The 18,530-nt window shown below is 48.7% G+C and overlaps 1 protein-coding gene across 1 annotated transcript in view; it reads left to right on the top strand.

The window, feature by feature from the left end:
* The first annotated feature begins 5,129 nt into the window (after positions 1 to 5,129).
* The window catches only part of SGSM2 (small G protein signaling modulator 2), a 986,511-nt gene continuing 973,110 nt past the window's right edge, over positions 5,130 to 18,530 (top strand). The window contains exon 1 of the mRNA XM_086954507.1: positions 5,130 to 5,752. Within this exon, the coding sequence (XP_086810633.1) occupies positions 5,696 to 5,752 (57 nt within the window). The 5' untranslated portion in view covers positions 5,130 to 5,695. The remainder of the gene's footprint in view (positions 5,753 to 18,530) is intronic.

Raw genomic sequence — 18,530 nt, 5'->3', positions numbered from 1 at the left:
TGCTCAGGAGTTCCCCATAACCAGTTATAGCTGGTTCTCTCATTGCCTGCACCCTGCTAGACAAAGGATTTTGGTGTATTAAAAATGGGCTGTGACCCCATGAAAAGGTCCTTGTGCTTACCTTGAAACAACCAGGGGCGTGCTGCTGCTGGGGCCCAGGGGAAGGCTTGCCTCCCTGGGCCCTGACCAGCCCCTGGATGCTGGAAGACCTCTGGGACCCTTTGACCTTGCTTGCTATTTTCTGGACCTTGCAGAGACTTTGGGAGCCCCTCTTTGCACCTGGGAGCGCTGTGCTCCTTTTCCTTATTGACCCCCTTTGGGAGGGAACCCCCAGCGTGGGGATCCCCCATGGCACCGACCTTGCGGGTGCCTACCCCGCTTATTGGGATATTTAGTTGCAGGTGCCCGCCCTGCTTGATGGCCGCGGCTGGTGTTGAGTGCGCAGGTGCCTACCTGCGTCTTTGTTTTATTTTTAAATTAGGTCGGTGCCCACCCTGATCTTCACTTTTGTTTAAGAGGGAGCCTACCCCTCGTTTTGCGCCTTAAAAGTAATCACCGCGGCGGCCCGAGTCGGAAAACAGGAACTCAGGGGATGTTTTGCCTGACGGCGGGCGGGACTTTCGGTTTTGTGAAGGAAGTCTCGCGCCCGCCAGCACCAGAGAAGGAAGGGGAGACTCCAGCTGGGAGCCCACCTTGGGCTGGACGGTGCCGGGCAGGAAGAGAGCCTGCGCCCTGTCCGAGAATAGAGGAGAGACGGCTGGGGCCACTAACGGCAGCGCGGGGCTCCCCGTAATCCCGGGAAGCCCCGCGAGAGAGGTGCTGCCTCCGCAGGAAAAGGGAGTTGTCTGGAGCCTCGCGGGCTCCACTGCAGAGTCCCATGCTCCCCGAGGGGGACCGGGTGAAGGAGTGTGCAGGGGGGAGGCACGCTCCTGCTGCGAGGGGACGCCCTTCGCTCCGCCCCCCACCGCACGCTTTGCTCCTTTGCCCAGGCCCCCGGCCGACCGCTCGCAGGCCCGAGCAGAACGCTGCGGCGCTCCCCGCCTCTAATCTTGACTGCCCCCGATGTACCGGGGCAGTTGCCTGCCAATTTCGCGGGTGGCGGGGAGCCGCCGGCAGCGCTCCCCCACCGCTGCTTCTTCCCGCCCGCTACACGCCGCCCGGCACCTCTCGCTTCCACCAGTCTCAGCGGCGCACCCCTGTTGCTCCCCCGACTCCACCACCAGGGCCGCACAACGAGCATCAGCGCAGCCCTGGGCCCTTACCTGCACTCGCGTGCATTCCTGGGCGGCGAACACGCCAACACGGCTGCCGCAACCCCGGCGGACGCACACCTCACCGGGCGCACTCCGCCGTGGGGGCTCCCCAATAAGTCAATCCGCCCTGCTTCGCCAAGCAGGCGGATGGCTTCAAGTACTCTAAAATCCTTGCTAGCCCTGATAACAACAGCAGCCCAACGCCAAACAAACTCTGCAATAAGCACCTGCCAAAGGCCTAACAGAAAAAACCCCGACTACCGTGCTCCCAGACACCAGGTCACCAGAACCTAAAATGGTGGCAGGGCCAGCGCTGCTCCCTTATTCATAGCCTTGGGCTACATTTCCCAAATTGGGCTGCCTTTGGGCTATTCCCCAGGTAGCCCAAAGCATCAAAATGGCTGCTCCCTGCTCGCCCCCTTCCCTCTCCCAAATCTGCGGGGGGGGCAGACCTCGCGATGCTCGGCTGCCCCCCAGACCTCCTTTGGGCGAGAAGGGCCGGGGCGGCGTCAGTAAACACTGGTGTACCGCAGTAGGGGCAGACTAAAGGCCTGACTTTACTAATGCGCTTTATTGAGACGGCAGAAACCATTTTACCGTCCAGCGTTGGACATTGCGTGAATTGCACTGCTTCTCTGTTCCTATTGAGTCATTATGGTCTTATCAAAGGTTTAAATAAAATCATTTTAAAATTGTGAATCTGTGTATGTAAAGGTCAGTAATTGCCCTGCTGGTGACGTCAGAATTTACCAAGGTGTGCAGGCTAACTTCTAGAAGTGACCTTGCAGCGGCCCCTTTTGCTGCACCTGTTGTGGTTCTGCCCAAGATAGGGGGCCCTTTAACACCTGGTACAGTCCACCGGTGGGCGGGTCAGAAGTACTGTTACCTAGCTGCTATAAAATCTTTCATGTCTTCAGTCACGGGTAGGACGAGACAACTGTCAATCACATCACGGGTCGCAGACTTGGGGAACCCCAAGGCCCTCTTTACCCCACTCCTTTTCAGGGTTTGCCTAATTACCAGAACGATGAGGGGCCCGAGCAGCAGGTGGAATGGGCTGCTTCGTGATTGGTTGAGCGCAGGCATCATGCAAACGTCAAACGTCAGCTGTTCACCGTGATAATACCCCATCCGATGCTGTCAAAGGTGGCGTTGATAAGAAAGAAATCCCGTTTTATAAAAAGCGTATGAGACAGATCTTTGCTACACCAGCTTGTGCACATGTTTTGCTTTTATGCACTTCAGTACCTGCCATAACAAACCCCCCCGTACTATGCTGCATGCGCCTCTTTGTTTGCTGTGTATTTAAACAGCTTCCCGGGCTATTGCTTCTGTGACCTTTTGTTTGCTGTTAGGTTTGAACAATGCCTCGTGCTCCTGCATGTGAGCTTTTGTTTTCTGTGTATTTTAATCACCCTCGCGTAATTGAGCCTGCCTCTTTGTTTGCTGCCACATTTAAATAAATGAAAGCCAACAAAAACATTGGATAGCTGAGCAGAGTAAAACGACTGCAACTTTAATGTGTTTGAATTCGTGTGAAGGCCCCAAACCAAGAACAAGGCGAAGTGTTACCACCATAAAGCCCAGCCGTGAATGTCTGTCGGCCATGGCCCCTGCCTCGAGGGGGGGGGGGTCCCTGTGATGCCGGGGCCTAACAATCAGTGCAAGGGCCCTGACTATTAGGGACGAGGGGGCTTGTTAATAGAAGAGGGTCTAGTGTCACTGTGAGTTGTGCGTGATCCACTGTGTGTACGTTGGGGGGTCTTGTCAGTGTAGTGATGGGCACATCTAGTGCAGTGGGAGACTGCTTTCTTCCTGTAAGGGGGCGGGGGGGGGTGTCATCGCAAGGGAGGGGTGCGGGTAGTTTAAACAGAATGAACTTCTGTGAGCAGGTGCAGGAGAGCTCTGCCTTCACCTTGTCAGTGAGGGCGAGAGGGTCTCCTATCAGTGCGGGGGGGGGGGGGGGGCTCCTGGCCGTGAATGCGGAGCGAGGCTCCTGCCAATGTAGGTAGAGGGGCCGCTTTCAAGGCGGAGACACCCTGGTTGGTCGCGATGAGGAAGGGGTCAGACCCCATGGCAGTGTAGGGGGGGGGGGTGGGGGTGCTAGTAAGGTTTCCTGAGGCATTCCAGCTATTGCGGCCGTGCTTCTGGCAGTGTGTGTGCATGTGGGGGGGGGGGGGGGAGGGGGCGCTATTGCCACGGAGGGATTTTCAGTTCCTGTAGTTTTAAGGGCTGGCGCTTTACACGAGCACCAGTTTACGTCACGCACGGAAACACTCATTGTTGGTAGGCATGGGGAGAGTAAGGGGTTTGCTCGGAATCACAGGATGTCGAGATTCAAACCAGGTTCTCCAGCTCCGACGTCGGCAGCTCTGACCGTTATGCCACGTGACTCCGCTGTCAGTGGGGCTGTGAAAGGGCTTCTATCACTGAGGTGCTGGGAGGAGCTCCTGCCAGTGAGAGGGGGTGGAGGGGCACCTGGCACTTGTTGAGAGGGGGCGTCAGGCGGTAGGGCGGGGGTCCTGATAAAGGGGCGGGGCTTCTGTCCGTGTGGTGGGGTCCTCCTGTCGGGGTTCATGCGGGGGCACGTGCGCTCCTGGCAGCGAGGGGGAGGGGCCGCTGTCACTGGCGGGGGGAGGGGCCGGGGCCTCTGTCACTGGCGGTGGGCGGGGCCTCCGGCGGTGCGGGGGCGGCCGTGAGCCTCCATTCATTAGCTGTGACGGGGGGCCGCTGCTGTCAGAGGTGCTCCCCGCGCTCCATGGCTGCACCTCATCGAGGGGCTGCAGCGGGAAGAGGGGTCTGTGCCGGGCAGGAGGGGAGAGGGGCACAGGGAGCCGCTCATCGCCGGGAGGGAGCTGCACGGAGCTGCACCTCGCCCATGAGGAGGGCCACCCGCACCCGAGGAGCTGCACCTCTCTCGGGGGACAGAGGGAGCTGTGCTGAGGGGTTGCACCGCACCCGGGAGACAGAAGGAGCTGTGCTGAGGAGCTGCACCACCCGGGAGACAGAAGGAGCGGTGCTGAGGAGCTGCACCTCTCTCGGGAGGCAGAGGGAGCTGTGCTGAGGGGTTGCACCGCACCCGGGAGACAGAAGGAGCTGTGCTGAGGAACTGCACCACCCGGGAGTCAGAAGGAGCGGTGCTGAGGAGCTGCACCTCTCTCGGGAGGCAGAGGGAGCTGTGCTGAGGGGCTGCACCACACCCGGGAGACAGAAGGAGCTGTGCTGAGGAGCTGCACCTCTCTCGGGAGACAGAAGGAGCTGTGCTGAGGAGCTGCACCTCTCTCGGGAGGCAGAGGGAGCTGTGCTGAGGGGCTGCACCTCTCTCGGGAGGCAGAGGGATCTGTTCTGAGGGGCTGCACCACACCCGGGAGAAGCTGCACCACACCCTGGAGCTGTGCTGAGGAGCTGCACCACACCCGGGAGAAGCTGCACCACACCCGGGAGACAGTAGGAGCTGTGCTGAGGAGCTGCACCTCTCTCGGGAGGCAGAGGGAGCTGTGCTGAGGGGCTGCACCATACCGGGAGACAGAAGGAGCTGTGCCGAGGAGCTGCACCACACCCGGGGAGACAGAAGGAGCTGTGCCGAGGAGCTGCACCACACCCGGGAGAAGCTGCACCACACCCGGGAGAGGCTGCACCACATTCGGGAGACAGAAGGAGCTGTGCTGAGAAGCTGCGCCCTCTCAGGAGGCGAAGGGAGCTGTGCTGAGAAGCTGCTCCTCTCTCGGGAGGGATCTGTGCTGAGAGGCTGTATCACACCTGGAAGGCAGAGGGACATGTGCTGAGGAGCTATACCACACTCGAGAGACAGTAGGAGCTGTGCCCAGGAGATAGATACACCTCATCCCGGAGACAGAAGGAGCTGTGCTGAGGAGCTGTGCTATACTCAGGAATTAGAGGGAACGCTGCTGAGGAGCCGCACCTTACCCGGAAGGCAGAAGGAACTATGCGAAGAGCTGCGCCCCACACACGAGTCAGAGGGAGCTGGGCGAAGGAATTGTGATCACTCAGAAGGTAGAGGGAGCTATGCTGAAAAGCTGCACCTTACCTGGAAGGCAGATCGAGCCGTGCTGAGGAGCTGCGCCTGTGCGGAGGAGCTGCTTCTCAGCTGAAAGGCAGAAAAAGCTGGACTGAGATGATGTGTCTTCCCCGGGAGGCAGCGGGAGCTGTGTTGAGGCTCTACTCTTCACCCACGAGGCAAAAAGCACTGTGCTGAGGAGCTGCACTTCAACCCCGAGTCAGAGAGAGCTGTGCTGAGGTGTTGCACTTCACCCACGAGTCAGAGAGAGCTGTGCTGAGGAGCTGCATCTCACCTTGGATTGTACAGGCGCATCCCCGCAGACGAGCTGTGTGGAGCTGTACGCCCGGGGGCGCCTCGGGACGACACGTGAAGCAGCAGCGGCGCCGGCAGAGCCCCGGCGGTCGGCCTGGGACCCGCCACCATGAGCTGCTCGGATGACTCGACCAAGGAGAGACTGCTGTGGAGCGTGAAGAGAGAGGTGAGCGCGGCGCACCGCTGCAAGAGCACTGTGTGACCCTGAGCACTGATGCACACATCTGTATAGAGCTGTGTGACTCTGTGCACTGATGCACACCGGCATGTGCACGCATCTGTATAGCGCTGTGTGACCCTGTGCACTGATGCGCACATCTGTATAGCGCTGTGTGACCCTGTGCACTGATGGACACATCTGTATAGCGCTGTGTGACCCTGTGCACTGATGCACGCATCTGTATAGCGCTGTGTGACCCTGTGCACTGATGCACGCATCTGTATAGCGCTGTGTGACCCTGAGCACTGATGCAGACATCTGTATAGCGCTGTGTGACCCTGTTCACTGATGCACACATCTGTATAGCGCTGTGTGACCCTGTGCACTGATGCGCACATCTGTATAGAGCTGCATGATCCTGTGCACTGATGCACACCAGCATGTGCACACATCTGAATAGCGCTATGTGACCCTGTGCACTGCTGCACACCACCATGTGCACACATCTGTATAGCGCTGTGCGACCCTGTGCACTGATGCACACATGTGTATAGAGCTGTGTGACCATGTGCACTGATGCACACCAGCATGTGCACACATCTGTATAGCGCTGTGTGACCCTGTGCACTGATGTGCACATCTGTATAGCGCTGTGTGACCCTGTGCACTGCTGCACACCACCATGCGCACACATCTGTATAGCGCTGTGCGACCCTGTGCACTGATGCACACATCTGTATAGAGCTGTGTGAACCTGTGCATTGATGCACACCAGCATGTGCACACATCTGTATAGCGCTATGTGACCCTGTGCACTGATGCACACCAGAATGTGCACACATCTGTATAGCGCTGTGCACTGCTGCACACCAGCATGCGCACACATCTGTATAGCGCTGTGCGACCCTGTGCACTGATAAACACATCTGTATAGAGCTGTGTGACCCTGTGCACTGATGCACACATCTGTATAGAGCTGTGTGACCCTGTGCACTGATGCACACCAGCATGTGCACACATCTGTATAGCGCTGTGTGACCCTGTGCACTGCTGCACACCACCATGCGCACACATCTGTATAGCGCTGTGCGACCCTGTGCACTGATGCACACATCTGTATAGAGCTGTGTGAACCTGTGCATTGATGCACACCAGCATGTGCACACATCTGTATAGCGCTATGTGACCCTGTGCACTGATGCACACCAGAATGTGCACACATCTGTATAGCGCTGTGCACTGCTGCACACCAGCATGCGCACACATCTGTATAGCGCTGTGCGACCCTGTGCACTGATAAACACATCTGTATAGAGCTGTGTGACCCTGTGCACTGATGCACACATCTGTATAGAGCTGTGTGACCCTGTGCACTGATGCACACCAGCATGTGCACACATCTGTATAGCGCTGTGTGACCCTGTGCACTGCTGCACACCACCATGCGCACACATCTGTATAGCGCTGTGCGACCCTGTGCACTGATAAACACATCTGTATAGAGCTGTGTGACCCTGTGCACTGATGCACACATCTGTATAGAGCTGTGTGACCCTGTGCACTGATGCACACCAGCATGTGCACACATCTGTATAGCGCTGTGCGACCCTGTGCACTGATGCACACATCTGTATAGAGCTGTGACCCTGTGCACTGCTGCACACCAGCATGTGCACACATCTGTATAGCGCTGTGTGACCCTGTGCACTGCTGCACACCAGCATGTGCACACATCTGTATAGCGCTGTGCCACTATGCTCTATCTGCACACCACCATGCACCGGTGTTGTCTGTGTACACCACTTCACACATCCGTACAGCATTGTGTGACACAGTACACTGCTGCACACGTGCAGTCCGTAAAGCATCTGTAAGGCACTGTGCACTGGTCTGGTGTGTGACACTGTACCAGCGTTCACTGTTAAACAACACTGCACAGCTGTGTATAGCACTGTGTGACACTGCACACTGCTGCACACCAACGTTTAGCAGTGTTCTCCGCGGGATCACTGTGCACCTCTGTATAGCAGTGTAAGCCCTATATAAATGCAATCACACGAAACACTATACAATACTGCACACCACCATGTGACAGTGTTGTCCGTAGTACACCATGTACCAATCTACACCACTGCACACCGACACTGCATACTGCTGCACACAACCATGTACCAGTGTTCACTGTGGTACATCTCTGCACACAGCTGTATACCACCATGTACCAATCTAAATTCAAGGCCTGACCTTAAACTCCAGGCCCATCTTTAAACCCCAGGCCTATCTTTAAACTCCAGGCCCATCTTTAAACCCCAGGCCTATCTTTAAACTCCAGGCCCATCTTTAAACCCCAGGCCTATCTTTAAACTCCAGGCCTATCTTTAAACTCCAGGCCTATCTTTAAACTCCAGGTCTATCTTTAAACTCCAGGTATGTTTTTAAACTCCAGGCCTATCTTTAAACTCCAGTACAATCTTTAAACTCCAAGTAATCTTTAAACTGCAGGGCTATCCTTAAAGCCCAGGTTTATCTTTAAACTCCAGGTCTATCCTTAAACCCAAGGTCTATCTTTAAACGCCAGGCCTATCTTTAAACTCCAGGTATGTTTTTAAACTCCAGGTATATCTTCAAACGCCAGGTCTATCTTTACACTCCAGATCTATCCTTAAACTCCAGGTCTATCTTTAAACCCCAGGGCTATCATTAAACTCCAGTCTATCTTTAAACCACAGGGCTATCCTTAAACTTCAGGTCTGTCTATAAACTCCAGGGCTATACTTAAACTCCACGTCTATCTTTAAACTCCACGTCTATCTTTAAACTTAAGGTCTATCCTTAAACCCCAGGGCTGTCCTTAAACTCCAGGTAATCTTTAAACTGCAGGGCTATCTTTAAACCCCGGGTCTTTCTTTAAACTCCAAGTCTAACTTTAAACTCCAGGTCTACCCATAAACTCCAGGTCTATCCTTAAACCGCAGGCAACTCTTTAAATTCAAGGCCAAATCTTAAACTCCAGGCCTATCTTTAAACGCCATGTCTATCTTTAAGTTCCAGGTATGTTTTTAAACTTCAGGTATATCCTCAAACGCCAGGTCTATCTTTACACTCCAGATCTATCCTTACACTCCAGATCTAACTTTAAACCCCAGGGCTATCCGTAAACTCCTGGTCTAGCCTTAAACTCCTTAAACTCCATGTCTATCCTTAAATTCCAGGTCTATCTTTAAGCTCAAGGTCTATCTTTAAATTCCAGGGCTATCATTAAAATTCAGAGTTATCTTTAAACTCTAAATTCCTGGCTTATCCTTAAACTCCAGGTCTATCTTTAAACTCCAGGGTTATTCCAAAACTCCAAGGCTATCCTTAAACTCCAAGCCTATCTTTAAACTCCTGACCTATCCTTAAACTCCGGGTCTATCTTTAAACCCCAGGGCTATCCTTCAACTCCACGTCTATCATTAAACTCTAGGGCTAGCCTTAAATTCCAGGTCTATCTTTAAACCCCAGGGCTATCCTTAAACTCCAGGTCTATCTTTAAACCCCAGGACTATCCTTAAACTCCAGGTCTATCTTTAAACCCCAGGACTATCCTTAAACTCCAGGTCTATCTTTAAACCCCAGGGCTATCCTTCATCTCCAGGTCTATCTTTAAACCCCAGGGCTATCCTTCAACTCCACGTCTATCATTAAACTCTAGGGCTAGCCTTAAATTCCAGGTCTATCTTTAAACCCCAGGGCTATCCTTAAACTCCAGGTCTATCTTTAAACCCCAGGATTATCCTTAAACTCCAGGTCTATCTTTAAACCCCAGGGCTATCCTTAAACTTCAGGTCTATCTTTAAACCCCAGGACTATCCTTAAACTCCAGGTCTATCTTTAAACCCCAGGGCTATCCTTAAACTTCAGGTCTATCTTTAAACCCCAGGACTATCCTTAAACTCCAGGTCTATCTTTAAACCCCAGGGCTATCCTTAAACTTCAGGTCTATCTTTAAACCCCAGGGCTATCCTTCATCTCCAGGTCTATCTTTAAACCCCAGGGCTATCCTTCAACTCCACGTCTATCATTAAACTCTAGGGCTAGCCTTAAATTCCAGGTCTATCTTTAAACCCCAGGGCTATCCTTAAACTCCAGGTCTATCTTTAAACCCCAGGATTATCCTTAAACTCCAGGTCTATCTTTAAACCCCAGGGCTATCCTTAAACTTCAGGTCTATCTTTAAACCCCAGGACTATCCTTAAACTCCAGGTCTATCTTTAAACCCCAGGGCTATCCTTAAACTTCAGGTCTATCTTTAAACCCCAGGACTATCCTTAAACTCCAGGTCTATCTTTAAACCCCAGGGCTATCCTTAAACTTCAGGTCTATCTTTAAACCCCAGGACTATCCTTAAACTTCAGGTCTGTCTATAAACTCCAGGGCTATCTTTAAAGTCCACGTCTATCTTCAACCTCCAAGTCTATCTTTAAACTCCAGTCCAATCTTTAAACTCCAGGTAATCTTTAAACTGCAGGGCTATCCTTAAACCCCAGGTCTATCTTTAAACTCCAGGTCTATCCTTAAACCCCAGGTCTATCTTTAAATTCAAGGCCTGACCTTAAACTCCAGGCCTATCTTTAAACACCAGGCCTATCTTTAAACTCCAGGCCTATCTTTAAATGCCAGGTCTATCTTTAAACTCCAGGTATATCTTCAAACGCCAGGTGTATCTTTAAATTCCAGGCATGTCTTTAAACTCCAGGTATATCTTCAAACGCCAGGTCTATCTTTACACTCCAGATCTATCCTCACACTCCAGGTCTATCCTTAATCTCCAGGTCTATCTATAAACTCCAGGTCTATCTTTAAACTCGAAGTCTATCTTTACACTCCAGATCTATTCTTAAACTCCAGGTCCATCTTTAAACTCCAGGTCTATCCTTAAACCTCAGGGCTATCCTTAAACTGTATGTCTACCTTTAAATTCCAGGCTTATCCTTAAACTCCAAGTCTATCCTTAAACTCCAGACCTATCCTTAAACTCCAGGGTTATTCCAAAACTCCTGGTCTATCCTTAAACTCCACGTCTATCTTTAAACTACCGGCCTATCTTTAAACTACCGGCCTATACTTAAACTCCAGGTTTATCGTTAAACTCCAGGTCTATCCTTAACCCGTTGCGTGCTAATGACGAGCTCAGCTCGTCACGATGCACGGTTGAGCTGCACTCATGACAAGCTCAGCTTGTCACGCCCGTTGGAACGTTCGCACGCTGGGATCATTTCCCCGCTGTACTGAACGTTCCAAAATGGGTGTGGCTGTGACGAGCTCAGCTCGTCATGAGTGCAGCTCCACTGCTCCGCATGACGAGCTGAGCTCGTCATGCGCACAGCGGCGCTGCGCGCGCCCCCCCCCCCCCGCACAGCAGCAGGTAAAAACGCCCTCAGGGAAGAAGTTAACCTGGCCTATGGAAGGGCCAATGTGTATTAGGTCACATTGAGGAAACTGGTAATGTGGGGCGGTATGGGCACCAGCAAGGCATCGCGACCAGCAGGGGCTCTCTGGATCCATCATATATTGTATGGGGCATCATGGAAACGGATCCTGTGTGCGGAGGGCCATTAACTTAGGTAATGTGCCCTAAAATCCATTATGGAAATTGTTAATGTGTGTATTATGGCTTGTTATGTAAAACTGCAGTGTGCACACACTCTGGTATTATGGACACTGGCGAAGGGTTGTATGAGACATTATGGAAATGGGCCGTGAGAGCCGATAAGTATTAGGTTTGCAGAGCGGTGTCATTTAAATAAGTAGCTCGCGCCTACCATGGCATTATGGCAATCGGTGTGGGGCACACCCTGAGACATTATAGGGACGGTGAGTGTGTGTTATGGGCCATGATTTAAACGGATTGCATACAGACATCTGGAGGACATGGGTAACATCTTTACTCGTGGGCATCATGTAAGCTGTATATGTGTGCAGTAGGGCAATATGTTAATGTTACTTAATTTTTAATTTCCTTAAATTTGTAATGTTATTTAATTGCATAGAGCGCTCGAATGTCCTAACGTGTCATGGAGCTACCCTGGCAGAAAGAAACCACGAGGCATGAAATAAAGAGGCAAAATGAGATTCGTTGTTTTCAATAAAAAGCCATGTTTTAGGGCATTTGTGAAATGGAGAATATCATTTTTCAAATCATGTGGGAGTTTTTCCGCAATTTACCTGTTCCGGCCACAACGCATTTTCCTCCCCAGAGAGTTTTAAAAAAAAACTTTGGGACAGTTGCGTTTTTTGCTATTAGGGATGGACCGAGAGAATAAAAAAAATATGTTCGGGGCCAATGTTGTGCAATGCCTTCAAGGAAATGCAAAAGGCATGGGCATGACGCACGAGGAACCTCATTCGAACTGAGGACGTGTGTTTATGCCACAGAATTATGAAAAAGTGTTATGTAGGCAGACAGTCATCAGGAAAACAAGAAGCATCTAAAATGGTCGTTTCAACAGACTGGCGCTATGAAAACTGAATGTGTTATTATGGTAACTGACAAGGTACACCAGTTGGTGCATTTTGAAAACTTACAATTAGTGTGTATTGGTGGAGTGTAAAAATGGTCATATGTGCTGAGGGGTGTTAGGAAACCTGATCATGTGTGCATACTAGGGTATTATGGGAACGGTGCATATGGGGTCTTTATAAAAACTGCAAATGTCTGTATACTGAGGCGTTATGAAATTGCATAATTCGTACTGAGGTGCATTGTGTAAAATAATATTATGTACCCACTGATATAAGTGGAAATGCTCATGTGAGTTCCATTGGACATGATCCTATTAGGACATAACACTAATATCAACCCACATTCATGTATAACAAGATAAACAAGTATGAGTGAAGGTTGCAACCGGGTATAATCTTTTTCGTGTATCAAATTGTACAAACTGAATGAGGCACCAGTTAGCAAATGTATTACAATGTATTCATTTTCACTAATTCTTATATCTATAGTAAACATATTTGTCTAAAACATTATTTCTTTTATATTAAAAAATTAACAGGAATATCTCTATTTGACCCACTTTCTGTGTCCTGAAAATAAAGCTGGTAATTTTGAAACTGAAGCATAACCATAATCAATGCAACTTAAATGTGAAATTACTCTCGCTCTCTATTGATAAGGTGGTAATCTTTTGCTTCAAGAATGTGCACTCCCTGAAGGCGATGGAGCCACGCCTGACAGGTCTGTGTACAGGTGTAAGGCAACGGTAACTGTCTCTCCATGCTGCCTTTAACAACAAAAACAAACAACACAACACACACACTCCTCCCCGCTTGCAGCAAGAGCAGTATCCCTAATTTTTTTTAAAAATTGCCCCCCTATTAAAATGTTGTACCTCTAAGAAGTTTGTGCCCGGTGCAACCGCCCCTGAGGCCCCGCCAACACTACGCCACTGCACACACAAACACACACTTTGTTAAACATCTGCTATACTTTTGATATCTTGACGGTAAGAACTTCGGAGTTAATGTGAAACAAACATTCTCTCAAAAGCTCATACTAATAATCACATGTTCAAAGTAAACCAGTTCAAAGTTCTTCTGTCTCCCAACAATACTTCTCAGGATACAAGCTGTCCTCTGCAGTCTCTTCAGCATAAAATCCTGAATCTGTTATCCAGATCCTGGTGCAATTACATTAAAGCACAATTGTCTAGCAGGAATGTTGTGGAACAGGAGAGAAGTCATTCCCAATGATCAAAGATGGCTGCCGCCATCTCCAATCAACGTGAGAGTTCAAGGACACTTGGGTATTATAATGTTCTTGTTGCGTGCTGCTGTGTAGAGTGCAAAGCAAGTCACCAAGCTTCATCAACCACCTGAGCCTTTCCTTCCTTTGGATGATCTCAGCGTAAGCAGGTTTAGAGTACCACACCCCTGCAGCAGCAGAGCACAGACTAGAAAGCCATGCAGCCTGCCAGTGGAGCCCACCTCTGTGATAGAAAGTAATCCTTAACAAACAGGCTACATAGATGTAGGCATTAGGGTTATCCTTATTCACACAGTCATTTATATACAGGGAGCATTCGCGCTGTAGCACTGATTAGCAGTGGGGGTTAGAGTGGTTCCGAAGAGTCTACCTCGCGGCAAGGGGGTGAGGATGCCTCTTGTTTCTGACCTGGAAGCCCCCCCATCGTCGGGGGAAGGACAACCTCCTCAGGGCTCCGTGCTTCCTTGGGCCCAGCTACATCCTGGGAAATCCGCCTCAAGGGTTTTAGTGGCCCTGGAGAGATGAACCTTCTTGGAGTCATAACATCCTATCTAGTTTGGTAGCCTGGTTTGGGGCCCAATATAACCTTTTAGTTAGGTCCCTTTTGTAATTGCTTGTTTGTGAATTCTGGGTCAATTCTTAAAGAAAGTTGTACATTTACTAAGGATTCCAGCCCTACACCTGGAAATCTGTGACTGCTAACTCCATGTCAGATCATAATCATCAGAAATATCTCTGGACATATATATTGTGACCTAATTATGATTATCAAAAATATGATCCCATTAGATATATATTTTCTATTATTACCTCCAATGGTGTAATTGTTTCCAAAACATTTTTTTAAATATAAAATATTTTTTTCAGATGCTGTTCTCCTGTTTTCTAGGCGTATGGAAAAGTTTGTTAATTCAATTTTCGTATGAGCAAATATGCACAATCGCAAAACTTTTTCTTCCTTCTCTACGCAGAAAATATGTTTCTCAGTGGAGAAACAACTTCCCTGACAGCCCTGATAGTTTTGGTAGTGTTAACACTACGGTCAGCATGCAAACCTGTTTGGAATGATCATGTAAATTGGGGCGCCAGCGGCTAGGAGCACTGTAGTTCCAATACGGACTTTAGTGCGTTTCCATTGGATCCATCTCTAATAGCCAATTCAATTTCAAGGACTACAACATTCTCAGTATGAATGCCAGACACAAGGTAAAATTTAGTAAGTTTGTATGAGATGTCAATAGGCAAAATACAGGCGGTATGCCATCAGTAAGTTTAGTAGCAAGACATACACATTATCAACACAAATAAAGTGGTAAAGATCTATATCAATCCGTCATAGATTTGCCTTCTAAACTTGGAAAGATGGGGGTTCTGGGGCACAGTGAAAAGCATGCTCTTTTATAGGACTTTGGACAACGGATTTCATACAGTTCTACAGAACTGCATGATTTCCAGAGTTTGCACCAATGAGGAACAAGCAAGGGGAAACATTTTACTACGGGATACATTGAGTAATCTCTCACATGTTACATTGCTTTTATTCGTTCTCACAGTTTATTTGTGCATGCAAATGGGTTCATTGTACGCAATTCATCTGGGACAGTTGTGATGTCCTTGATTAGCATCCGCGTGCGTGAATTGTCTGGGATCACTCTTTATCAGTGTGAAACTCACACTCCTTTATATAGAACAGCAAAATAACAGCAGTGGTCGTCATGTGGTGTATTGCGACAGTGGCTCAAAGTGGAAGACAGTTTCAACACAGTTTCATGTTAGAGTAAGCTGGTGCTTTAATGCAATTAAGGAAAAACAGCTCTCAAACCCCTTAACCCCATTATTTCTGAATCATCAGCTCATCGCTTATTAGAGTACATAATTAATCAACTTTAGGTTCTTCTTCATAGATTCTTCCAGATCCTTCAGAGCGTCATAGAGGCCAGTCTGCATCTCTGCGACCGTTACGCCAAGTCACTTTCTTTTTCCATCTCTCTTTGGTGACCACTTCTTAAGACCGCAGTCCATTTTACTGCTTGATGAAATTCTTTTGCAAAGTTTTAGGGAGATCAGCTCAGTTGCAACGCCAATTAGTAGAATCAAAAGAGGAGTTAGAAGCAAATTTCGAATTCCTCCACCTGCACTACCAAGCGACTCCCCTGTCTTTGCAAACCCTTTTCCATTGGATCCACATATAGAACCTATTCCTTCCCATGCACCTGACTCTATCAACTCAGTCAGTTCATGCTTTATGTTTGTAATATTAGTGATGTAGCCGCCAAACTGCTTACCTATGCGTGGTACCTACATGCAGCATTCCTGAGCATGAATGACCTTGCAAACACCACCCTCGTTTGCAAGGAGAAAATAAACCTCAAGGCGATTTTGCATAATAATAGCTTTCATAGCAAGCAATTCTTTATTTATTTCAATTAAAATGCCTGCTCTGTTAGTAGCAAGCCAGCCTACTAAGGTTGATAGCCTCCAAATCTCAACATCATTTAATGCAATCCTTATAGGAGGTATAAGTACACCAAAAATGTCACAAAGGGTTTGCTTAAAACTACGCTTATTTCACCTTATAAAGCTGTCAAGAGGCAAATCTAATTCATTAGTATTAAAAATCCTAGGGAAGTATACGGCTGCATGGCAACTACCTACCCAGTTACATGGTAACTGGAAATAAGCCGATTTTCCACATACATAATAGATGCCTTTAATACTTACCTGTAATTCAGAAAAGGTTTTGCCCATAACTAAATATTTAATCCTCATATTCACTTCATCCCCATTTCTCAACGACTGCATTTCCCTCTTGCTTTCTCACTGTACTTAGGGATCCTTTCTTAGGGCCTTATTATGAGTTTGGCGGTGGTCCTGCTCCCGCATCGCCAAACCCTTGTAGGTACTGCCCGCCAGATCAGGAGGTTTCTCCTGTCTGTCAAATAGGTCTTTGGAATTCGCAGGTTGGGGTAAACATCCTTTACAACGACTGTGTTACAACGCATGTCATTACTCGCATTTTTTGCTCCGCACCATTTTTTACAATGCAGGGCTTTTCACCGCAAACCATTATAATGCATTCCCCATTATAATGCCCCGGTGGAGTTAGAATAGTAAATTGCGTTGTAATGGACAATGTGTTGTAATGGATTGCATTGTAAAGCCCTGCGTTGTAAAAGATTTTGCGGAGTAAAAAATGCAGGATAATGTCACACGTTGTAAATGTGTGCGGGGTAAAGTGTCATATTACCAGGGTGGTCCCTACGAAATGGGCACCGTAATGGGAACGTCGAAGGACATGCCCGCACAGCATGGACTTCTTCATTCCATGTCGAGCAGGTACTGGTGTGCTTGTACACAGGGGGGGGCATGTTGCGCACCACTATGTTCTTCCACATGGCATGAGGCACCATGGGGCCCTGTTGGACCCCCTTTGTTTCCTCACCACCACCCTTGTTATGGCCGTCACACCGCCATGAAAAGTGTGGCAATGAGGAAGCAATATGCTTGGCGGGGCTGCAGTGGCCCTACCAAGCATATTGCAGCCTCAAGACTGCTGCGTCACTGCCAGGGATCTCTGATCCCTGGCGGTTGCGGTGGTCGTAAGGCGGCTCACCCACCCTGGTCCTAATAGGGTGGTCGGAAGACCGTCACCGCCGGGTCCCCACAAGTCTGACTGTTCGTGGACTGCCAAACTCGTAATATACCCCTTAGAAATCTCAATGCTCCGTTTCGGGGTTTCCTTCAAAGTCTCTTTACCCTTTCCAATGATGTGAGCTGCACCTGTTTTCTTTTCATCTTTCTCTTCATCTATTCTTATCCAGTCATTTAGTTCATCTACAAATACCCTTTCGTCTCTACCAAGTCTACAGGTTACATTGTATGTGCTTTGGTTTGTTGAGATCCTATTAGTTACAGGAGTTAAGAATTTCATCATACACTCGTGCTGATCCCTAGACTTAAAGGTCTTGTAAGAACGAATAACATGTTCAGTAGCTCACAAGTACATATTCACTTTGTTCACGATTGGCAGATTATCATAATCGGAATAACATGGCATACTAGAATTTAGCCGGTGGTAAAATTTAAGGAGAATTAGTAAGACAGGACTACATGAAAATATGCTGCCCCTTCAGCTGAAAAGGCTGGAAGGTGGGAGCATATGTAACAATTCGCTAAATGCATAACTTTCACTTATCCAGCTAACATTTTAAAATAGACGATGTAACTGTAAACACTCTCATGCTGTGGAACATGTGAACCTTTATGTTCACGTACTGGTTGACTGAAGCAAGTTTAATTGTAGTGTCCATCGGAATCTGAAGGATCTCACCTCCGGTAGCTAGAAATCTAACAACCATCCAAATATAAAAAACAGAAATGGCCACCGCCAAAGCTACAAGCAAGATTTTTTTCAGGTTTGCTGTGCCAGGCCATTGCATCCTACCACAAGGTGCTCACTACAACTCCCACACACACTACTTCACAATTAATTCATTTTTTGCATGTGTGGAAATCCCTAATGATACGTCTTCCTTCTTCAGAGCTACCTTGTCTCCAAAACCAGGATCGGGTTCGGACTAGGTCAATTTAAATCTCGGGGGAAAACCGTCTCGACCATAAAGGTACAGTAATCAGTTCTATGGCCAATTGGTTTTGTCAGTTACTCTTCGGATCCAGTCGGAACCATTACCTCTGCTACCGGATCTGTTATTGCTCAACCCCTTATGGAACGATCATGGAAATTTGAGCGCCAACGGCTAGGACCGGGAGTGGTGTAGTCCTGATACGGATTTTGGTTTTCCCCGATTGGACCTTTCTTTAATACATCTGGCGCCAATTTACTATTAAGGACTACAACATTCTCAGTAACAATAACTGATACAGGATAAAGTTTAGTAAATTAATATAATACTAGCTTACCCACGGCGCGTTGCTGCGATCTCAGAAGAAAGGAAATTTAAGGAAACTTGTTATGATAACATTCAATTTACATTGTGTCATTTTTATTGAAACTTATTTATTTTAATATGG

This window comes from Lissotriton vulgaris, chromosome 2_1 (assembly GCF_964263255.1).
Source record: "Lissotriton vulgaris chromosome 2_1, aLisVul1.2, whole genome shotgun sequence".
In the NCBI taxonomy this organism is placed as follows: Eukaryota; Metazoa; Chordata; class Amphibia; order Caudata; family Salamandridae; genus Lissotriton; species Lissotriton vulgaris.
Note: the sequence above shows the minus strand (reverse complement) of the source record. Positions and strands in the feature narration are given on the sequence as shown.